The sequence below is a fragment of the Rhinoraja longicauda genome, chromosome 16 (assembly GCF_053455715.1).
Source record: "Rhinoraja longicauda isolate Sanriku21f chromosome 16, sRhiLon1.1, whole genome shotgun sequence".
Taxonomy (NCBI): domain Eukaryota; kingdom Metazoa; phylum Chordata; class Chondrichthyes; order Rajiformes; family Arhynchobatidae; genus Rhinoraja; species Rhinoraja longicauda.
In genome coordinates this window covers 18,444,030-18,468,415 of record NC_135968.1, presented here as the reverse complement: position 1 = coordinate 18,468,415, position 24,386 = coordinate 18,444,030, and the positions used below count along the sequence as shown (strand labels likewise).

The following is a 24,386-nucleotide window of genomic DNA, read 5'->3' as shown; positions in this document are numbered from 1 at the left end:
TTAGTACCCTTGACTCGAGAACCAGAGGACATAGGTTTAAGGTGAGGGGGGGAAAGATTTAATGGGAACTAGAGGGGTAACTTTTTCAAACAAAGGCTGGAGGGTGAATGGAACGAGCAGCCAGAGGAGGTAGTTGGGGTAGGATCCATCACGACGTTTAAGAAACATTTGGACAGGTACTTGGACAGGAAAGGTTTAGAGGGATATGGGCCAAACGCAGGCAGGTGGGACTAGTGTAGATGAGATATTTTGGTCGGTGTGTGCCAAGTTTCCACTCCTAGGTGACTCCTTGACTCTTTATCCAAGTCATTGAAAAATTATTAAAATGTGGAGCCCTCAAAATTGATCCCTGTGGCAACACTCATTCATACCTACTCTCCTTATCCTGCCAGCCAGTCTTTCAACCATGGCCAGATATTAAATTCCACATCAGGAGATTTTATTTCCACAATAACCTTTGATGTGACACTTTGTTAAAAGCCTTCTAAAATATAAATGTACTGTACCCATGAGTTCTCCTTTATCCATAGTTGGTCATTTAGAGTCATAAAGAGATGCGGCATGGCACACAGGCCCTTCGGCCCACTGTCCATACTGGCCATTAACCACCCACTTATGAGGGGGGGGGGAAAGATGTAATAGGAACCTAAAGGACAACTTTTTTTTACGCAAAGGCTGGTGGGTGTATGGAACGAGCTGCCGGAGGAGGTAGTTGAAGCAGGTACTATAACAACATTTAAAAAACATTTGGACAGGTACGTGGATAGGGTAGGTTTGGAGGGATATGGGCCAAACGCAGGCAGGTGGGACTAGCGTAGATGGGGCATGTTGGTCGGCTTGGGCAGGATGGGCCGAAGGGCCTGTTTCCGTGCTGTATGACTCTCTGACATATTCTGGGGAGGTGGGAGGGGGAGAGAGGGAGCAGGGGTACAAGTCAGCTGCCAACCTGGAGACAAGCTCTGCACATGAGCAGCAGCTACAACCCATAAATGATCAATTCTGAGGGATAAATTATTCAGCACAATCTTGTACATTCATCTGATTGTGTTATTGCAGCCAGCCCGGACGAGCTTTCACAAATGTCCTGTCAGGCTTCAAGAATTAATTCTCTCTCCAGTTCACAGTTGGATTTTCATTAAAAAAATCACCTACCTTCCTGAGAGTGATACGATGGGAGGTAGTGGGGATGTGCGGTGGATGGGACAGCGTTTGTGTTGGGGTGTTTTGTGTCATACAGCGTGGAAACAGGCCCTTCGGCCCAACTTGCCCATGCCGACCGACATGTCCCATCTACGCTAGCCCCACCTGCCTGAATTTGGTCCATATCTCTCTAAACCTTTCCTCTACACGTACCTATCCAAATGCCTTTAAATGCTAGTAACTGGGAGTATGTTGGCTGGTTGTGAGGTGGTTGACTGTGTGGGTTTTTTTTCCGGGTGCGCAGGTTTCCTCCCACATCCCAAAGACGTACAGGTTTGTAGGTTAATTGGCTTCATTAAAAATTGTACCATTGGCCCTAGTGTGTAGGATAGTGCCAGTGTGCGGGGTGATCGCTGGTCGGCGTGGACTCAGTGTGCCTAGTTTCCACACTGTATCTCTAAAGTGTAAAGTCTGTACCTCATTACACATGGCAGTAATAAACTACACCAAACGAAACAGCCACCTCATGCAGGAGCTGAAAGGGGAAATCAATCAGGCAAACGTGTTTGACATCCAATCTTTCCCTGGGTTATTTAAGAGGTCTGTGTTAGCTTGTGAGTGGAGGTGGGTGAATGATTCACGGAGGGGATCCATGCAGACCAAGTCCCTCCATCCTCCACCATGCACTGTGGCCATCCATCCCTCACTGTCACGGGCGGCAAGCACACGCTGATGGAAAGGGGTTGGACACATTAGAGGCAGGAAACATGTTCCCAATGTTGGGGGAGTCCAGAACAAGGGGCCACAGTTTAAGAATAAGGAATAGGCCATTTAGAACTGAGATGAGGAAAAACGTTTTCAGTCAGAGAGTTGTGAATCTGTGGAATTCTCTGCCTCAGAAGGCAGTGGAGGCCAATTCAAGAGAGAGCTAGATAGAGCTCTTAAGGATAGCGGAGTCAGGGGGTATGGGGAGAAGGCAGGAACGGGGTACTGATTGAGAATGATCAGCCATGATCACATTGAATGGCGGTGCTGGCTCGAAGGGCCGAATGGCCTCCTCCTGCACCTATTGTCTATTGTCTATAAGACCACACTTGGGCATGTTCCCCAACCAGCCAGGGCAATTTCTCAATGCTTCATCTGCAGAACTGCAAACCTTCAATGGTCCTCAATTTCCAAGAATTCCTCTGTGGGTAATAAATAAGCCACGGTAGCGCAGCGGTAGAGTTGCTGCTTTACAGCGAATGCAGCGCCGGAGACTCAGGTTTGATCCTGACTACGGGTGCTGCACTGTAAGGAGTTTGTACGTTCTCCCCGTGACCTGCGTGGGTTTTCTCCGAGATCTTCGGTTTCCTCCCACACTCCAAAGACGTACAGGTATGTAGGTTAATTGGCTAGGTAAATGTAAAAATAGTCCCTAGTGGGTATAGGATAGTGTTAATGTACGGGGATCGCTGGGCGGCACGGACTTGGAGGGCCGAAAAGGCCTGTTTCCGGCTGTATATATATGATATGATATGATATGATATGATATGATATGATATGATATGATATGATATGATATGATATGATAAGAAATCTCACCAGGATTAACAGCCAGCGCAGAAACAATAGCCGTGTAATCCTTCACGGCTGCAATGTCGGTCTTGTAGCCGTCCTCCACTGAATCATTCGCTCACCCCCCTCCCCCTCCCCCCCCCCCCCCCCCCCGCTCTCCTTCACAATCCACCCCTGCTTATTGAGGAGTGGGAGCTGTATTGATCCCAGACCGGCGAAGTGACACAAAGCGCAGAGATCTGCCTTTTGGATCGGCAGCATGTTCACCGAGGAGAATTGTTTTAGTTTGGTTTATTATTGCAAGATGGCGCCCAGGCCAGGCGACTCTCGGCGTGCTGGGCCCAGAAGTGGATCTGCAATCGTTCATTCCAATCGCTCCACTCTTTTAAACCTCCACTCCAAAATCAGATGTTTGGGTTTGGTTTATTGTCACGTGTACCGAGGTACAGTGAAAAGCTGTTGTCGCGTGCTAGCCAGTCAAAGAAAGACAATACATGATTGCATCAGATACATGATAAAGGGAATAACATGAATAACGTTTAGTACAAAATAAACTCCAGTAAAGAAGTTCAGGACAACTCTCTAGTCGTTGGTAGGATGGTTCAGTTGGCCGATTACAGCTGGGAAGAAACTGTCCCTGAATCTGCAGGTGTGCGGTTTCACACTCCAATACTTCTTTACCTGATGGGAGAGGGAGTGGCTGGTGTGCGACATGTCCTTGATTATGACGGTGGCCTTATAAAGTGTAGATGGGGGTCAATGGAAGGGAGGTTGGTTTGTGTGATGGTCTGGACTGTGTCCACAATGCCCTGCAATTTCTTGCGATCTTGGATGGAGCTGTTCCCAAACCAGTTTGTGATGCATCCTGATAAAATGCTTTCCACGACACACCTGGAGAAGGAGGTGAGAGTTGTTGGGGACTTGCCGAACCTCCGAAGCCTTCTGAGGAAGTAGAGGTGTTGGTGTGTTTTCGTGGGCATTGCTTCAATATGGACGGTCCAGGCCAAGTTGTTGGTGATATTTTAAGCTTTCAACCATCTCCACTTAGGCGCGGTCAATGTAATCCAGGGTATGTGTACTGCTTCACTTGCTGTGGTTGATCACTATCTCCTTTGTCTTGCTGACATTGAGAGAAAGGTTGTTGTTTCGACACCAGGTCACGAGGTTCTCAATCTCCTTCCTGTTCTCCGTTTAATCATTATTTGATGTCTGGCCCACATTGGTGGTGTCATCTGCAAATTTGTAAATTGAATTGCATTTATACACTGTGGACGGCTCGATTGCAATCATGAATAATCTTTCTGCTGATGGTTAGCACGCAACAAAAAGCTTTCACACGTGACAATAAACTAAACTTATTGTCAAGTGTACCGAGGTAGAGTGAAAAGCTTTTGTTTTGAAAAGAAAAGGCTATGCATGAATACAATCAGGCCATCCACCGTGTACAGATAACAGATATTACATTTAGTGCAAGATAAAGTTCAATAAAGTCCGATTAAAGATAGGTCAAAGGTCTCCAATGAAGTACAACAGCTGAGACTTGAAAATGGCGCAAAATCTGGTGACTTGTAACTGTGTAAGAAGGAACTGCAGATGCTGGTTTAAACCAAAGATAGACACCAAAAGCTGGAGTAACTCAATGGGTCAGGCAACATCTCTGGAGAAAAAGAATAGGTGACGTTTCGGGTCGAGACCTTTCTTCAGACAGTCCGAAGAAGGGTCTTGACCCGGAACATCACCTAATCCTTTTCTCCAAGGTGCTGCCTGACTCTTGTAACTCTCAGTGTACTGTTTCTATACACTTGTACTAAGATGTGCTTATGTATAGTAATACTTGTACTGAACTGTATGCAAAAATGAATTTAACTGTACCTCGGTACATGTGACAACAAGTTTAGTTTAGTTTAATTTATTTTCTCTTATACAGACATGCGACCAGTCAATTCTTAGGTTTGGGATTAGATTTCTCCCCGTGGAACCAGCTGCAAACCTGCCAAATAGTGTCTCCCAACCTCGTTCCAGTTATTAATTAAACAGGAAACTGCGCCATCTTGTGTCTATCTTCGGTTTAAACCGGCAACTGCATTTCCTTCCTACACAATCTGTCCGCTCCGCTGCGAAATCACCTCCAGGTATGCCTGCTCTGAAGAAGTCCTCTCTCTGACGAGAGTTCTGCAACACCCTCTCTCACTGCTCCCCCTCTGTGATACATTGTCTGTGTGACTCGTTTTCACCGAGCCCACGGCTAACGACTCCTGTCCTTTATCATCCTTACTTTTTTTTGCATTTCTTTCATTCATTTGTTCCATATCTCTCTATATCACCTATATCTCTCGTTTCCCCTGACTCTCAGTCTGAGGGAGGGTCTCAGCCCGAAACGTCACCTATTCCTTTTCTGCAGAGATGCTGTCTGACCCGCTCGAGTTACTCCAGCTTTTTGTGTCCATCTGCTACACAACTTTAGAGTCTGGCAATAAATTGGTTATTGCTGCCATCTAGTGCCAACATGTTCAAGAGTCAAGAGTTTCTATTGTTATGTGTCCCAGATACAACAATGAAACTCTTACACGCTGCAATACAACAGTATATGTAAACATTGTACACTGCAGTTGTACAGGGCCCTAGTGAGACCGCACCTGGAGTACTGTGTGCAATTTTGGTCTCCAAATTTGAGGAAGGATATTCTTGCTGTTGAGGGCGTGCAGCGTAGGTTTACTAGGTTAATTCCCGGAATGGCGGGACTGTCATATGTTGAAAGACTGGAGCGACTAGGCTTGTATACACTGGAATTTAGAAGGATGAGGAGATCTTATCGAAAAGTATAAGATTATTAAGGGGTTGGACACGTTAGAGGCAGGAAACATGTTCCCGATGTTGGGGGAGTCCAGAACAAGGGGCCACAGTTTAAAAATAAGGGGTAGGCCATATAGAACTGAGATGACGTAAAACTTTTTCAGTCAGAGAGTTGTGAATCTGTGGAATTCTCTGCCTCAGAAGGCAGTGGAGGCCAATTCTCTGAATGCATTTAAGAGAGAGCTAGATCGAGCTCTTAAGGATAGCGGAGTCAGGGGGGTATGGGGAGAAGGCAGGAACGGGGTACTGATTGAGAATGATCAGCCATGATCACATTGAATGGCGGTGCTGGCTCGAAGGGCCGAATGGCCTCCTCGTGCACCTATTATCTATTGTCGAAACGAGAGAGAAAAAAAGGTTCAGTGTGCATACATACACATAGTACACACACACACACACACACACACACACACACACACACACACACACACACACATATACTAGACCAGGGGTTCCCAACCTTTTTTGTCCTGTTTACCCCTTTGCAACTTTTCGAAAGTAAATTTACCCCCACCCTGTTTTGTTCAGTAATTTAAGTTTACACTTCCACCATAATAAAGCATAACAAAGGGGAAATTTTAAAATACTGTTTTTAACATTATTATTTTGTTCAAATAACAATAATAAAAGCACATGACAATGTTATTTCACTTATTTATGAACAACTAATGATGAACAGATACCAGAACCAAATGCAGTCGGTCAATATGTACAAATCCAAAATCAACAGATTTACCCCCTGGGGTAGGTGAAGTTTACCCCCTGCGGGTAGATTTACCCCAGGTTGGGAACCCTTGTACTAGACTGTGGACCCGTTGGGCCCAAACCTCTCTTGCATTGGTCCAACACCCTCTCTTCCCCCACTCCCCCCTGAACCCCCCTTGTCCCCTCACCTCCCCTCCCCCCACTCACCCACTCGATCCCCCCTGAATCCCCTTTATCCCCCCCTCCTCCGCTCCCCCCACTCGATCCCCCCTGAATCCCCTTTATCCCCCCTCCTCCCCTCCCCCCCCCACTCACCCACACCATCCCCCCTCAACCCCCCTCCTTCCCTCCACCCCTCACCTCCTCAACCCCCCTTATCCCCCCTCCCCTCACCCCCCCTCCCTCACCCACTCCATGCCTCCTCAATCCCCCCAAACCTCTCCAGCATAGGTCCAGCACCCTCCCCTCCCCCACTCTCCCCTTACCCTCCCCCCCACTCACCCACTGCATCCCCCTGAACCCCTCTCCTCCCCTCCCCCCCACACATACCCACAAGTACACATGCACACACACACACACACACACATACACACACACACACATATATATGTTATATACACACATATATAGATACACATACTCAAAAAACAAACAATAGTAGAATAATAATAATAATAATAATAATAATAATAATAATAATAATAATAATAATAATAATAATAATAATAATAATAATAATAATAATAATAATAATAATAATAATAATAATAATAATAATAATAATAATAATAATAATAATAATAATAATAATAATAATAATAATAATAATCTATTGTGGTTCAGAGCTTATTTGAGGTTGTCGTGTTTAATAGCCTGATGGCTGTAGGGAAGAAGCTGTTCGTGAACCTGGACGTTACAGTTTTCAGGCTCCTGTACCTTCTTCCCGGTGGCGGGGATGAAATGAGTGTGTGGCCTGGATGGTGGGGTTCTCTGATGATGCTGGCTGCCTTTTTGAGGCAGTGACTCCAATGAATCCCTTCGATGGTGGGGAGGTCAGAACTGATGACGGACTGGGCAGTGTTCACCACTTTTTGCAGTCTTTTCCTCTCCTGGGCGTTCAAGTTGCCGAACCAGGCCGTGATGCAACCAGTCAATATGCTCTCTACTGCACACCTGTAGAAGTTCAAGAGAATCCTCTCTTGTTGCGTTGTACCTTGAAATAAGTAGTAGATGCTCAGAAACAACAGCCCCGAATTAAACAATGGATGTAATGTGATTGTTAAAGCTCTGATTAATCAATGGATATAATGTGATTTAATTGGAATATAATGCAGATTACAAAGCAATAATTACTCAATACATATGGGCGGCAGGTACCGCAGTGGTAGAGTTGCATCTCACAGTGTCAGAGACCTGGGTACGATCCTGATCACGGGTGCGTGTCTGTATGGAGTTTGTACGTTCTCCCTGTGACCGCGTGGGGTTTCTCCGGGTGTTTTGGTTTCCTCCCACACTCCAATGATGAACAGGTTTGTAGGTTAATTGACTTGGTAAAATTGTCCCCAGTTTGTAGGATAGTGTAATTGTACAGGCCGATTCCTCGGTGGGCCTGTTTTCACCCCATATCTCTAGAGTAACTAAACTAAAAGTAAAGAAATACTGCAAGTTTGTCATTTGCCAATAGATATTGGAGGTTAGGTAGTTGAAGCAGGTACTATCACTATGTTTAAGAAACATTTGGACAAGTAGATGGATAGGATATGTTGTAGGGATGTGGGCCAAACGCAGGCAGGTGGTATCAGTGTAGATGGGGCATGTCAGTCGGTGTGGGCAAGTTGGGTCAAATGGTCTGTTTCCACACTGTATGACTCTAACAGATTACTAAACTATAATTAATCGATGAATGTAATGGTTAGAAACCTAGAGAATAATCAGTCAATTTTATAGATTACTGACCTGTAAGTAATTAATGCATGTCCAAATGCTTTTCACTGTACCTCGGGACATGTGACAGTAAGCTAAACTACGCTAAAGTAAAGTAAACTGAACTAAACGATCATGATTGGCTTATCAATGGATATTACAGATAGCCATGGATATTTGATTAACATTCTGCACTCAATGATACAACGGTTGAAAAACCATAACTAATCAAAGGATTTTTACAAATTACCAGCCTGGAATGAATCAATTAATAAGGGATAGAAATCATTAATTAATCAATAGATATAGCCATTGCAGCCAGTAAATAATGGGTGGAGATGATAAATAAAATTTCATTAAAAAATATTCAGATTCAGTCATTATTTAATGGATGTAATAGATTGTAAAGTAGTAATTAATAGGTGGATTAAATAGATTACAAACAAACGATAATTAACTGGTGGAATAGATTAACAATATGGTTTTCTAATCGCTATACACATTGATTAATTGCAGGCTGGTAATTAGTCAACGGATATAACGGATTGTAAAGCAGTGAGTAATGAATCACTCAAGATTTAATACCAGTCGTTAGATTTTGTAGATTACCAGCATTTAATTAATCAGTGGATAATTATGGATCGAATATTAGATTTTACTCAATGAAGATTTACTCAAACCAGAAATTTTCTAATTTTATCGAGAAATGGAGAGGCATTGTGGCACAGTGGTAGGGTACCTGCCTCACAGCGCCAGAGACCTGGGTTCAATCCTGACTATGGGTGCTGGCTGCGTGGAGTTTGTACGTTCTTCCTGTGACCACGTGGGTTTTCTCCGGTTTCCTCCCACGTTCCCGAAGACGTGTGAGTTTGGAGGTTAATTAGCTTCTGTGAATTGTCCCTCGTGTGTTGGATAGAACTAGTGCACAGGTGATCGTTGATTGGCATCGACTGTGTGCCTGCTTCCACACTGCATCTCTGAACTAAACTAAACTCAATTTAAAACGTGGAGGAACAATTGGAGGATTGGAGGAACAGCACCTCATATTTTGCTTTGGCAACTTACAACCCAGCGGTATGAACATTGATTTCTCTAGCTTCAAGTAACCCTTGCATCCCTCTCTCCCCATCCCTCCCCCAACCAAGTTGCACTAGCTTCAAAGTCATCTTGTTGAGTCTCATTGTCTGTAACTCGTTTTCACCTATGCCTCAGCTAACAATGGCCTGTTTCCTTTAACCTCATTACGTTTTTGCATATCTTTCATTAATTTGTTCCATATCTCTCTATATCACTTTCTATATCTCTTGTTTCCCTTTCCCTTGACTCTCAGTCCGAAGAAGGGTCTCGACCCTTCTATTCCTTTTCTCCAGAGATGCTGTCTGATCCGCTGAGTTACTCCAGCTTTTTGTGTCTATCTTAAATTAAAAACGCTATTGATCTCTGTTTTGAAATAAGCTCGGAGACTGAAGTCTCTCAGGAAAAAGGTCAGAGACAGGATCTTATGTAACGGCGGAGCTGGCAAATAATGCATTGAAAGTCGTATAATAGTTTGCAAACAAACAAATAATCAATGAGTTTGGTAGATTGCGGCAGTAATTAATGAATTGCTATGGAGTCATAAGAGACTGCAGATGGTGGAATCCTGTGCAAAAACCAAAGTGCCCTGGAGGTACTCAGTGGGTCAGGCAGCATCTGTGGAGGGACAGGATCCCGACCTGAAATGTTGCCTGTCCATTCCCCTCCACCAATGGCTCAATGGCGCCTTTATTGTTACATGTGCAAAGCGTAAACGCAGAGTGAAATTATTTTCCTACAAACAGTCCAGCAGGCAGTGAAGAAAGCGAATGGTATGTTAGCATTCATAGCAAGAGGATTTGAGTTTAGGAGCAGGGAGGTTCTGCTGCAGTTGTACAGGGCATTGGTGAGACCGCACCTGGAGTATTGTGTACAGTTTTGGTCTCCTAATCTGAGGAAAGACATTCTAGCCTTAGAGGGAGTACAGAGAAGGTTCACCAGATTGATCCCTGGGATGGCAGGACTTTCATATGAAGAAAGACTGGATAGACTAGGCTTATACTCGCTGGAATTTAGAAGACTGAGGGGGGATCTTATAGAAACATATAAAATTCTTAAGGGGTTGGAGAGGCTAGATGCGGGAAGATTGTTCCCGATGTTGGGGAAGTCCAGAACCAGGGGTCACAGCTTAAGGGTAAGGGGGAAGTCTTTTAGGACCGAGATGAGAAAACATTTCTTCACACAGAGAGTGGTGAGTCTGTGGAATTCTCTGCCACAGAAGGTGGTTGAGGCCAGTTCATTGGCTATATTTAAGAGGGAGTTAGATGTGGCCCTTGTGGCTAAAGGGATCAGGGGGTATGGAGAGAAGGCAGGTACAGGTTACTGAGCTGGATGATCAGCCATGATCATATTGAATGGCGGTGCAGGCTCGAAGGGCCGAATGGCCTACTCCTGCACCCATTTTCTATGTTTCTATGTCCAATAAAGTATTGCCATACTCAAACACATCCCTGATTAGAAAGTGTGCAGAAGTAGTCTACTGATCCCACATGCATGAGGCACCGTGTTTTGGCGCCTTTTTGAAAGTCCAGTCTGCGCTCTAGTTGTTGTGAGGCGGTGCCCGATCCAGGCGAGCCCCAGGCTGCAGCCGGGCCTCCAGCCATCGCCTTCCTCGGACATGTGGATCGACCAGTGAACCAAAGTCACACTCCTCGCCCGTCCACCCTTGTTCCCCGGGGGCGCCTCCCGCAGCCGGCCTCGAGGGAGTGGTGGGCCAGACACCGGCTCACTCTCCTCCCGCCCGTCACATCCATCATCGTTGGCGTCTCCCTCCTCCTGGTCTCTGGTCTTCGGGTGACGAGCGGGGGCCAGCTCGGTGGTGTCTCCCCCCTGTAGGCCACGGTCTGCCTGGATCTCCGGGTAGGGGCCGGCTCGGTGGCTCCCCCTGTAATCCACGGTTTGCCTGGATCTCTGGGCAGGGACCGGCTCAGTGGCCCCCCCTGTAGGCCTCGGTCTGGCTGGATCTCTGGGCAGGGACCGGCTCAGCAGCCCCCCCTGTAGGCCTCGGTCTGGCTGGATCTCCGGATAGGGGCCGGTTCGGTGCCTCCCCCTGTAGGCCACGGTTTGCCTGGATCTCTGGGCAGGGGCCGGCTCAGCAGCCCCCCCTGTAGGCCACGGTCTGCCTGGATCTCTGGGTAGGGGCCAGCTTGGTGGCTCCCCCTGTAGGCCACGGTCTGCCTGGATCTCTGGGTAGGGGCCAGCTTGGTGGCTCCCCCTGCAGGCCACGGTCTGCCTGGATCTCTGGGTAGGGGCCAGCTTGGTGGCTCCCCCTGCAGGCCACGGTCTGCCTGGATCTCCAGACAGGGGCCGGCTCAGCGGCTCCCCCTGTAGGCCGCGGCCCTGTGGGAGCTTCCTCCCACTGCACCTCCCTAGTTTTGCTCAACTAATTTTCGCAATGAAATGACAGACTGCAGCAAGTAACTAATCAATAGCCTTAATAGATTACAAGATCGTTATTTATCAGAGAATATAATTAATTCCAAGACCAATGAATCCCTGCTTTTAAAGGGCTACAAGCTCATTAATTGTAAGATATAATGTATTGCTAGCCAGTAATTAATTCTAAATAATGATTGCAAGCCAGTAAATTATGAAGAGGTATAATGGATTGTAGGCATGGAATTAACTGATTCAAACAGTCTGCCGTCTCCTCGGGACCTCCTCTCACTGTTAGAGAGAGAAACAAGGAGCAACATGGTGGGGTTTGGCTGAAGTTTGGCTTGGACTTTCCAGCAGGGTATTGAATAATTATAGTCATGTGTAGGCCGGGGGGGGGGGGGGGGCACAGTGGTGCGGTGGTAGAGTTGCTGCCACATTGCGCCAGAGACCCAGGTTCAACCCTGACTGTGGGTGCCGTCTGTACCATGTAAGCAGGTTCTCCCTCTGACCGGGTGGGTTTTCTCCGGCTGCTCCGGTTTCCTCCCACACTCCAAAAACAAACAGGTTTGTAGGTTAATTGGCATCGGTAAAATTGTAAATTGTTCCTTGTATATCATATCATATCATATCATATATATACAGCCGGAAACAGGCCTTTTCGGCCCACCAAGTCCGTGCCGCCCAGCGATCCCCGTACATTAACACTATCCTACACCCACTAGGGACAATTTTTACATTTACCCAGCCAATTAACCTACATACCTGTACGTCTTTGGAACATACCTGTACGTATGTAGGAATAGTGCTAGTGTTCAGGCTGAGCGCGGTCCCGGTGGGCAGAAGAGCTGTTTCCGCGCTGTATCTCTAAAGTCTAAGTGTACTGAGATACAGTGAAAAGCCTTGGCTCTCTCCAGCCAAATCATACCGTACACGAGTATAATCATAGCATGAGTACAACAAGTAGTGCAAAAAGAGAAAGGAAACAGAGTGCAGATTGCACTGTTACAGCGACAGAGAAAGTGCAGACAGAAAAAAGTGCAAGGGCCACAACGAGGTAGATTGGAAGGTCTGGAATATGTCCTTAGCATATGAGAGGTCCGTTCAATAGTCTGAGAACTGGGAAGACGCTGGTTTCAAATCTGGGAGTATGTGCTTTCAAACATTTGTATCTACTACCCGACGGGAGAAAAGGGAATGATGGGGTGTGACTGGTTCTTGATTATGTTGGCTACTTTCCTGAGGCAGCGTGAAGTGTAGGTGGGGGTGCTGGTGGCTTGTCTGTGTGATGGATTGGGTTACATCCACACCTCTCTGCTGTTTCTTGAGGTTTTGGACAGAGTTGTTTCCAAGCCAGGCTCCGATCCCGAAGATAGACACAAATTCCTAAAGTAACTCAGCGGGTCAGGCATATGTTTAAGGTGAGAGCAAAAAGATTTAATAGGAATCGGAGGGGTAACTTTCTCACACAAAGGGTGGTGAGTGTATGGAACGAGCTGTCGAAGGAGGTAGTTGAGGCAGGGACTGTCGCAACGTTTAAGAAACAACTGGACAGGTACATGGATAGAACCGATTTAGAGGGATATGTGCCAAATGCAGGCAAGTGGGTCTAGTATAGGTGGGACATGTTGGTCAGTGTGGGGCCAGTTGGACCGAAGGGTCTGTTTCCACGCTGTATGACTCTATGATTCAAAGACGTGTCCCAACAGGATGCTTTCTATGGTGAATCTGTAACAGTTGGCAAGAGTCATTTGGGACATGCATATTTCCGGCATGTTTTGAGGAAGTAGAGGTGTCGCCATGCTCCGTTGGTCCGATCATTAACCAGGTCAAATCGCTGGTGATATTTACACCTTGGAACCTGAAGCTCTCGATCATCTCCACTTCAGACCAGTGATGCAGACTGGGCCATGTATTCTACCTGAAGTAGGTGTCTGATAACAAGGGAGAGTCTGTACATTAGATCATAAGACATTAAAGGATCAAATCTGATCTCCCGGTGGCTGAGCACTTCAACTCCCCCTCCCATTCCCAGTCTGACCTTTCTGTCATGGGCCTCCTCCAGTGCCATAGTGAGTCCCACCGGAAATTGGAGGAACAGCACCTCATATTTCGCCTGGGCAGCTTGCAGCCCAGTGGTATGAACATTGACTTCTCCAACTTTAGATAGTTCCTCTGTCCCTCTCTTCCCCTCCCCCTTCCCAGATCTCCCACTGTCTTCCTGTCTCCACCTATATCCTTCCTTTGTCCCGCCCCCCTGACATCAGTCTGAAGAAGGGTCTCGACCCGAAACGTCACCCATTCCTTCTCTCCTGAGATGCTGCCTGACCTGCTGAGTTACTCCAGCATTTTGTGAAATAAAGGTTTCAAAGGTCTTTTATTGTCACGTGTACCAATTAAGGTACAATGACATTTGAATTTCCATACAGCCGTACTAAAAAAAAGCAACAAGATACACAACTACATAAAAGTTAACATAAACATCCACCACAGCGGATTCCCCACGTTCCTCACTGTGATGGAAGGGAATAAAGTCTAATCTGCTTCCTCTATATTCTCCCGCGGTCGGGGCAGTCGAACCATCCGTCGGGGTGATCGAAGCTCCCGCAGCCCGCGATCGAAGCTCCCGCGTCGGGCGGTTCGAAGCTCCTGCGGCTTGGAGCTCCAGAAGCCAGACCCCAACCAGGGACCGCGAGCTCCACAATGTTAAGTCCACAGGCTCCCACGGTTGGAGCTCCCGAAGTCGGTCTCCAGCAGAGGCCGCCAGCCCCTCGATGTTAGGCCGCAGTGTGGACGGAGATACGATACGGAAAAAATAACTACTCCATCGAAGTAAGAGATCAGAAAAAGTTTCCTCCAACATAAAACAAGCTAAAGAACACTAAAACATACATTTAACACATAGTAAAAAAACAACAGAAAAGGAAGGGACTGTTGGCGAGGCAGCCATTGCTGGCGCCACCCAGTGGTTCTTGTTGGAGCAGAATTAGGCCAATTTGCCCATCTAGTCTACTCCGCCATTTGATCATGGCTGATCTACCTTTCCCTCTCAATCCCATTCTCCTACCTTCTCCCCATAACCTTTGACGCCCTTACTAATCAAGAACATTTCTATCTCCACTGCAAAAATGCCCATTTACTTGGCCTCCACCACTGGCTGTGGTAATGAATTCCATAGATTTGTCACCCTTTGACAAAATAAATTCCTCCTCCTCTCCTTTCGAAAAGTACATCTTTTTATTCTGAAGCTGTGCTCTCTGGTCCTAGACTGTCCCACTGGTGGAAACATCTCCACATCCATACCTTGGCACCAGGCAACCCAGTATTTCCTTCCAGAACTCCACCTCGTCATTCTTTGAGATCTGGTTAGATCTGCCAATAACTCGATATAACTCACGTCATTTCCACAGGTACCGCTCAAGACATAGAATGTAGAGGCCACAACGGTGCAGGAACAAGGCCGTTCGGCCCAACACATCTGCTCTGACCATAAAGCCAATGTAAGCTAATCCCATCAGCCTGCACATACTCAGTATCCCTCCATTCCCTGCATATCCATGTGCCTCGCTAAAAGCCTCTTAAACACCACTATCGCATCTGCCCCCACCACCACCCCTGGCAGCGTGTTCCAGGCCCCCCACCACCCTCTGTGTTTAAAAACTTGTCCTGCACATCTCCTTTAAACTTTGCCCCTCAGGGGCTGAGGGGGTGTTGGAGGGGAGTGTTGCAGTGTTGGAGGGAAAGGAGGGACTTGGGGAGCATTGAGGGAAGGGATTGAGGGAGTGTTGGAGGGGAAAGAGTGCTGGAGGGGGTAGTGAATGAGTGCTGGAGAGAGAGGTGATGAGGGTGTATCGAAGGGGATGGGCTGAGGGAGTATTGGAGGGAGAGGAGGGACTAGGGAGTGTTGAGGGAAGGGAGTGAGAGAGTGCTGGAGCGGGGAGTGAATGAGTGTTGCATGTTGGAGGGAGAGGAGCAACTGAGGGAGTGATGGAGGGGAGGGACCGAGGGAGTGTTGGAGGGGGGTAGTGAATAAGTGTTGTATGTTGGAGGGAGAGTTGATGAGGGAGTGTGGGAGGGATTGGGAGTGTGGAGGTATTGGAGGGGTGCTGTATTATCACAGAGGAGATGCTGAGGGGGTGTTGGAGGGAAGGGCATGAGGGAGTGTTGCCACATTGGAGATAATAGTATTATTTTACAGCCAGAGATTGAAGCAAATCTGCCTCTTGTCTAGCTGCTTGGGAGGATGTACAAGCTCCTGTGCCCATTGGTCTGGAAGAGTGCGGCTGAAATATTGACTGCACTATAAAGGTACTTGATTGACTGTGAGAAACACGGTGTAAAGCAAGGAGATTAACAGGCATCCGAGAATGGAAAAGCAGCCAGCTTGAAGTGTGACCCAGCCAGAGTCTGCATTGTTAATTTGAACTGCACTTATTGGCAGCGGCCAGCAGATGGCGGTGCTGGTCTACCTTGAAGACTAGCAATTGACATTATTCCTATTTCTTGTCTAAACCTCCCCCTGACTGTTCTCCTAAACTCCAGCAAGCCCAGTCCCCCTTCTCTTGGGATTTGTACTGTTGCACTCTGTCGGTTTCAATCCCTTACTGCAACCTACAGCAGAGATGTGCCATTCTGTCCTAATTCCTGATCTAATACTGGAGCCTGAAGGCTGTTTCAACTAAATTATCAATTAGTTTAGATTTTTAGAGTTCACACATGAAAATAGGCCCTTCGGCCCACTGAATATATGCTAACCTTCAATCACCCGTTCATACTGGTTCTGTATTATCCCAGTCTCATTCACTCCCTGAACATTAGGGTCAATTTACAGAGGCCAATTGAGAGAGAGAGAGAGAGAGAGAGAGAGAGAGAGAGAGAGAGAGAGGGGGGGGGGTGAGTGTGAGGGAGAGAGAGGGGAGTGAGTGTGCGAGAGAGAGAGGGGAGTGAGTGTGAGAGGGAGGGGGAGTGAGTGTGAGAGGGGGAGGAGAGTGAGTGTGTGAGAGAGGGAGAGGGGAGAGAGGAGAGGGGAGGGAGAGGGGAGGGAGAGGGAGAGGGAGAGGGAGAGGGAGAGGGGAGAGAGAGGGGAGAGAGAGGGAGAGGGGAGAGAGAGGGAGAGGGGAGAGAGTTGGAGTGGATAGGTGTGTGAGAGGGAGTGAATGTGAGAGGGAGAGGGGAGTGAGTGGGAGAGGGGAGTGGGTGGGTGAGGGGAGTGGGTGGGTGAGGGGAGTGGGTGGGTGAGGGGAGTGGGTGGGTGAGGGGAGTGGGTGGGTGAGGGGAGTGGGTGGGTGAGGGGAGTGGGTGGGTGAGGGGAGTGGGTGGGTGAGTGGGTGTGAGAAAGGAGGGGTGAGGGTTGAGGATGGGAGAGAGTGGGAAGGGAGTGTGAGAGAGGAGAGAGGGGAGGTGTATGTGCGAGAGGAGGGGAGATGAGTAAGAGAGAGAGAGAGAGAGAGAGAGAGAGAGAGAGAGAGAGAGGGGGGGGGGAAGTGAGTGAGAGGAGGAGAGAGAGGGGGAGGAAGGTGAGTGTAAGAGTGGATGGAGTGCGAGAGAGGGAGCAGGAGAAGGGGGAGGAGAGGGAGGGGAAAGTGAAAATGAAAGAGAGGAGAAGAGTGAGGGAGGGAGAAGGGGAGGGGAGGGGTGAGTGTGAGAGGGGAGGGGTGAGTGTGAGAGGGGAGGGGTGAGTGTGAGGGAGGAGGGGTGAGTGTGAGGGAGGAGGGGTGAGTGTGAGAGGGGAGGGGTGAGTGTGAGGGAGGAGGGGTGAGTGTGAGAAGGGAGGAGTGAGTGTGAGAGGGGAGGGGTGAGTGTGAGAGGGGAGGGGTGAGTGTGAGGGAGGAGGGGTGAGTGTGAGAGTGGAGGGGTGAGTGTGAGAGGGGAGGGGTGAGTGTGAGGGAGGAGGGGAGGAAAGAAATTGAGAGGCTTGTGAGAGAGGGGGGGAGGTGAGTGAGGGGCAGGTGAGGGATGTAACAGGGAAGAGCAGGGTCAGATGGGGGCTCAGGGAGTGACGAACAGATAAGGTAGAGGGATGATTTAGTTTTTTAGTTGTAAGTTTTAGAGATACAGCGTGGAAACAGCCCACCGACTCCCCGCCGACCAGCGATCCCCGCGATACTAACACTGTCCAAGGGACATTCTTACAATTTTACATAAGCCAATTAACCTACAAACCTGTACATCTTTGGAATGTTGGAGAAAACCGGAGCACCCGGACAAAACCCACGCGGTCCCGGGGAGAACGTGCAATCTCCGTACAGACAGCACCCGTAGTCAGAGTAATATAAGAAAATAACTGCAGATGCTGGTACAAATCGAAGGTATTTATTCACAAAATGCTGGAGTAACTCAGCAGGTCAGGCAGCATCTCAGGAGAAAAGGAATGGGTGACGTTTCGGGTCGAGACCCTTCTTCAGAAGTCGTGGTCAGGATCGAACTCGGGTCTACGAGGCAGCAACTCTACTGCTGCGCCAATGTACCGCCTTCGACTGATGTTGATGGTGATTTGCTTCCAGCCTTTGTGTGAGAGATTTATTTTCAGCAAACATTGGTTCCGTGCCTTGAGTTTATTGAGCAGTTATCTAATTGTTATGATGACTGTATGGAACCTCACCCATTGACTCTCCTGCTTGTGGAGGGATTAGGCTGTTTACACTCAGTTATAGCAAGAGCTGGCGGCAGGGACGTGGACCTGAACTCCCTTTGTCCTCCACTCATCTCTGTAATTGGTTTCACGATGGTTCGGCAGCTGCTGGTCTCTCTGTTAATTACCCTCACAGTCTGCGACTGACCTTTCGAACCTATTCCAACTTGGGAGCGCAGGAGGATGAAGGGCGTTCTTATAGAGGCATATAAAATCATGAGAGGAATAGATTGGGTTAGAGTCTCTTCCCTAGAGGAGGGAAATCGTGAACCAGAGGACATAGGTTTAAGGTGAGGGGGGGGAAGATTTGATAGGAACCTGAGAGGCAACTTCTTTATACATAGGGTGATGGGTGTACGGAACGAGCTGCCGGAGGAGGTGGTTGAGGCAAGTACCATCGCAACATTTAAGAAACATTTAGACAGATACATGGATAGGACATGTTTAGTGGGATATGGGCCAAACACAGGATGGTGGGACTTGTGTAGTTGGGACATGTTGGTCGGTGTGGGCAAGCTGGGCCGAAGGACCTGTTTCCACACAAGTCAAGTCAAATTTATTTGTCACATACTCGATGTGCAGTGAAATGAAAGTGGCAATGCCTGCGGGTTGTGCACAAAAAGAATTACAGTTACAGCATATAAATAAAGTTAATAAGTTACTAAACATAGTACAAAAAGTGTCGACAAAAATTTAGTCTCTGGGGTTATAAAAGTTGACAGTCCTGATGGCCTGTGGGAAGAAGCTCCGTCTCATCCTCTCCGTTTTCACAGCGTGACAGCGGAGGCGTTTGCCTGATCGTAGCATCTGGAACAGTCCGTTACTGGGGTGGCAGGGGTCCCTCATGATCTTGCTTGCTCTGGATCTGCACCTCCTGATGTATAGGTCCTGCAGGGGGACGAGTGTAGTTCCCATGGTGCGTTCTGCCGAACGCACTACTCTCTGCAGGGCCATCCTGTCCTGGGCAGAGCTGTTCCCAAACCAGACTGTAATGTTGCCGGACAGGATGCTCTCTACAGCCCCAGAGTAGAAGCAATGAAGGATCCTCAGCGACACTCTGAATTTCCTCAGTTGTCTAAGGTGGTAAAGGCGCTGCTTAGCCTTACCCACCAGTGCGGCAATGTGCGTTGCCCACGTCAGATCCTCTGCGATGCGGACTCCCAAGTATTTGAAACTGCTCACCCTATCCACAATAGACCCATTTATCTCGAGTGGCGTGTACGTCCTTGGATGTTTAGCCCTTCTGAAGACTCTATGACTCCATGACTATGAATCCAAGAGATAGGTCTGTATCTCCAGGTCACCCTGTTCCTTCCCCCTTCTTTATACACTCATCACAGAGTCTCCCATTTCCCTTTCCTTCTCCTCCCCCATTTCCTTCCATCTCGACCTGCCAAGGCCTGCTGGATCTCCCGATTGGCAACCATTTTAACTCCCTTCCCCATTCCCACACTGATCTTTCTGACCTGGACCTCCTCCATTCGGGCGGCACAGTGGTGCAGCGGTAGAGTTGCTGCCTTACAGCGCCAGAGACCCGGGTTTGATCCTGACGATGGGTGCTGTCTGTACGGAGTTTGCACGTCCCCCCTGTGATTGCGTGGCTTTTCTCCGGGTGCTCCGGTTTCCTCCCACATCCCAAAGACGTGCGAGTTTGTAGGTTATTGGCTCTGATAAAGATTGTATATGGTAGGATAGTGTTAGTGTACGGGATGATCGCTGGTCGGCACGGACTCGTTTCCACGCCGTATCTCCAAACTAATCTAAACATTGCCAGAGTGCGGCCACATGCAAACTGGAGGAACAGCACCTCATTTTCCACTTGGCCAGCCTACAACCCAACTGTATGAACATTCAATCCTCCAATTTTAGGTAACTACTTAACCCTCCCCCTCCCTGCTTCTTCCCCCAAACCCCCCACCCTCCCCCTTCCCTGTGCCCCACCTGAACTCAAACCTATTTCTCCCCACCCCCTCCTCTTCCACCGACATTCCTCCCTCCGGCTTCACAATTCGCAACTCTTCAATCCTTTTGTCTCGCACCTACAACTCTGGCCTTTATCCAACCTTCTGCCTTTCAACCCCCCCCCCCCCCCCAACCTCTATCGATCTATTACCTGTCTGGCTTTATCTCTTCCCGCTTTATTTTATCCCCCCCCCCTCAACACAATCCGTCCGAAAAAGGTTGAGTCGGAATGTCATATCCATGTTCAATGTTCAGAGATGTTGTCTGGCCCACTGAGTTACTCCAGTACTTTGTGTGATTTTTTTTAAACCAGCATCTGCGGTTCCTTGTTTCTATCCCTCCCTCTAGCTTTGCATTTCTCTCCTGATCAATGAGAGAGCATTCCTAAGCTACTATCTACCTCATTGAAGACCCTCGGACTGTCTTTGTTCGAACGTTACTGGCTTTATCTCCCTCTCAGCTTTATTCACGTTATTACCTTTATCATGTAGCTGCACACTGTGATGGCTCGATTGTAATCTTGCACATTCTTTCCGCTGACTGGTTAGCGCGGAACAAAAAAGCTTTTCACTTTACCTCGGTACACATGACAATAAACTAAACGAAACTCAACTTAACACAATGTTGGTCCCCTCCTGCCTGCGTTTGGCCCATAATCTCTCTATTCCGTTCCTATCCATGTACCTGTACAAGTGTCTTTTAAATGTTATAGTACCTGCCCCAACTACCTGCTCTGAGTGAAAGTCTGAGCTTGATGAGTTCTGTTTTTATTTTAGATTTCCAGTTACCAGAGGTATTTTTAAAAGGACTTTAACAAGGATAATTTGCTCATTAAGGAATCCAGAATCAAGGGTCACAGTTTAGTTTAGTTTAGTTTAATTTAGTTTATTAATACATGGACTTTATCTTGCATTAATGGGCCTGTTAAGCTGCTGTAAGTAAGAATTTCATTGTTCTATTAGGGACTTTAGGTTGTATAGATACAATGTGGAAACAGGCCCTTCACGCTGACCAGTGATCCCTGTGCACTGGCACTATCCTACACACACTAGGGTTAATTTACAATCTTAACTGAAGCCAATCAAGCTACAAGCCTGTACGGCTTTGGAACATGGGAGGAAACTGAACCACCTGGAGAAAACCCACGCAGTCACGGGGAGAATGTACAAACTCTGTACTGACAGCACCCGTAGTCAGGATCAAACTGGGGTCTCTGGTGCTGTCAGGTAGCAACTCTGCTGCTGCGCCACTATGCCGCCCTGAAAGGGTAGTGTTGGTTTATTATTGTCACCTGTACTGGGATACAGGGAACAACTTTCTTTGCGTGCTATCGGGACAAATCATATCGTACAACCTTGAAGTCATTAACCAGCAGATTCAGGAACAGCTTCATCCCCTCTGTTAATTAGGTTTTTAAACGGTCCTACCTTAAGCTCGAGTACTGTCCAATTTAGTTTTACTGTCTGATTTAGTTTAGCTTAATTCAGAGAAACAGCACAGAAGGAGGTCCTGTGGCAAACACTGACCATTGGTCATTCATTCATTCAGACTTATTCTCCATTATCCCACTTGCTCGCCCACTCCTCACAGTGTACAGGGGGGCCAACTAACCTACGAATCCGCACGTCTTTGGGATGTATAAGGAAACCGGAGCACCCGGAGGAAACCCACCCGGTCACATGGGGAACGTGCAAACTCAGCACAGACAGCACCTGAGGTCAGGATGGAAGCCGGGTCTCTGGCGCTGCCAGGCAGCAGCTCTACCCGCTGTGCCGCCCACGCCATGGTGAATCACTAGCAACACAAGCACCAGCATAGATAGCTGTGTGGGCTCCCTGAAGCTTTGCTGACATCTGTTTCACATGAGCCTTCAGAGCTTTGCTGACAACAATATCTCTCTAATCCCTCCGCTACACCTCTCACTGTATGAAGGCAAGCACACATACTGATGGAGCTGGATTTAAGTCCTTCCTTTGGATTTCAGAATCTGGGGCAGCACAATGACACAGTAGTGGAGCTGCTGCCCTCACAGCGCCAGAGACGCAGGTCCAATCCTGACCTCGGGCGCTGTCTGTACGGAGTTTGTACATTCTCCCTGTGATGTGTGGCAATGGCTTCCACAGATTCACCACTCTCTGGCTAAAGAAATTCATAAAATCATCAGTTCACACGTCATGTGAGCAGAAGTAGGCCATTGGGTCATCGAGTCTACTCCGCCATTTAACCATGGCTGATCTATCCTTCCATCTCAACCCCATTCTCCTGCCTTCTCCCCGTAACCTCTGATGCCCTTACTAATCAAGAACCTATCAATCTCCGCTTTAAAAATACCCTCGACTATCATCGACTATCATACCCTCGACTATCAAGGGCGGCACGGTAGCGCAGCGGTAGAGTTGCTGCTTTACAGCGAATGCAGCGCCGGAGACTCAGGTTCGATCCTGACTACGGGTGCTGCACTGTAAGGAGTTTGTACGTTCTCCCCGTGACCTACGTGGGTTTTCTCCGAGATCTTCGGTTTCCTCCCACACTCCAAAGACGTACAGGTATGTAAGTTAATTGGCTGGGTAAATGTAAAAATTGTCCCTAGTGGGTGTAGGATAGTGTTAATGTACGAGGATCGCTGGGCGGCACGGACTTGGTGGGCCGAAAAGGCCTGTTTCCGGCTGTATGTGTATGGTATGGCCTCTACTATCATCTGTAGCAATGAATTCCACAGATTCACCACCCTCTGGCTAAAGAAACTCCTTTCATCTCCTTTCCAAAGGTACGCCCTTTTATTCTGAGGCTGTGCCCTCTGGTCCTAGACTCTCCCACTAGTGGAAACATCCTCTCCACATCCACACCATATGGGCCTTTCATTGATCCCAGAGTACAAAGGTAAGTTGTGTGCGTGATGGCTCAGCTACCTGTAGCTGCACCTCTGGTGTTAGCTCCACTGCAGAGATGTGAGGCCATGAAGAAGGTGTTCTTCCAACACAGCGTGGAGAACGTACAGCACTGTCGCAGGTACCTTCTTCCCATAACACGCAAATAGTTTCTCCTCTTATGTCAAAATTAAAGGCTCCAGAACACAATTCCAGAACACATGGCTGATCTCTGCCATGGCTGATCATGAAAATCCCATTTCCCTGCCTTCTCCCCATAACCCTTGACACCCGTTCTAATCAAGAATCTGTCTATCCCTGCCTTAAAAATATCCACTGACTTGGCCTCCACAGCCCCCTGTGGCAATGAGTCCCACAGATTAACTACCCTCTGACTAAAGAAGTTCCTCCTCACCTCCTTTCTAAAAGAGCGCCCTTTAATTCTGAGCCGATGACCTCTGGTCCTGGACTCCCCCACCAGTGGAAACATTCTTTCCACACCCACTCTATCTATGCCTTTCATTATTCTGTAAGTTTCAATGAGGTCCCCCCTCAACCTTCTAAACTCCAGCGAGTACAGGCCCAGAGCTCTCAAACGCTCATCATATGCTATTCATCATATTCCTGGGATCATTCTTGTAATCCTCCTCTGGACCCTCTACAGAGCCACAACATCCTTCCTCAGATATGGGGCCCATATTTGTCCACAGTACTCCAAATGCAGCCTGACCAGCAGCTGAAGTGTATGCTTGGATATATGTTATCCCATTTTTGCATCCTACACACTAAGGGGCAATTTAGTGCCAATTAACCTACAAGTCTGCATGTCTTTGGGATGTGGAACAAAACCGGAGCACCCGGAGAAAAAGCCATGTGGTCACACGGAGTGCAAACTCCACACACAGACAGAACCTGAGATCAGGGTGTAACTCTGGCGCTGTGAGGCAGCAACTCTGCCATTGTGCCTTGCAACATGCTGTATCGATCCTATGGTATCTCGCTTTCTCATCCACTCCCTGCACACTAGGGGCAACTCTACAGAGTTTAGTTTAGTTTATTGTCATGTGTAGTGCGGCACAGTGAAAAGCTTTTGTTGCGTGCTGTCCAGTCCGTGGAAGGACTATACACGATTACAATCGAGCCGTCCACAGTATACAGATACAGGATAAAGGGGATAATGTTTAGTGCAAGATAGAGTCCAGTAAAGTCTGATTATAGATAGTCGGAGGGTCTTCAACGAGATAGATAGTAACTCGGGAGCGGTCTCCAGTTGGTGAGAGTCTGGCTTAGTTGTCTGA

General features: G+C 47.9%; 1 protein-coding gene across 4 annotated transcripts in view; it reads left to right on the top strand.

Moving 5' to 3' along the window:
- LOC144601308 (A-type potassium channel modulatory protein KCNIP2) overlaps window positions 1-24,386 on the top strand; it is a 191,960-nt gene that overhangs the window by 53,993 nt on the left and 113,581 nt on the right. Inside the window, exon 1 of one of the 4 annotated variants that reach the window (XM_078413347.1) lies at window positions 22,999-23,101. The exons of the other annotated variants lie outside the window; for them this stretch is intronic. Within the exon in view, the coding sequence (XP_078269473.1) occupies window positions 23,071-23,101 (31 nt within the window). The 5' untranslated portion in view covers window positions 22,999-23,070. Of the gene's footprint in view, window positions 1-22,998; window positions 23,102-24,386 lie in introns of those variants that run through there. 4 annotated transcript variants of the gene reach the window in all.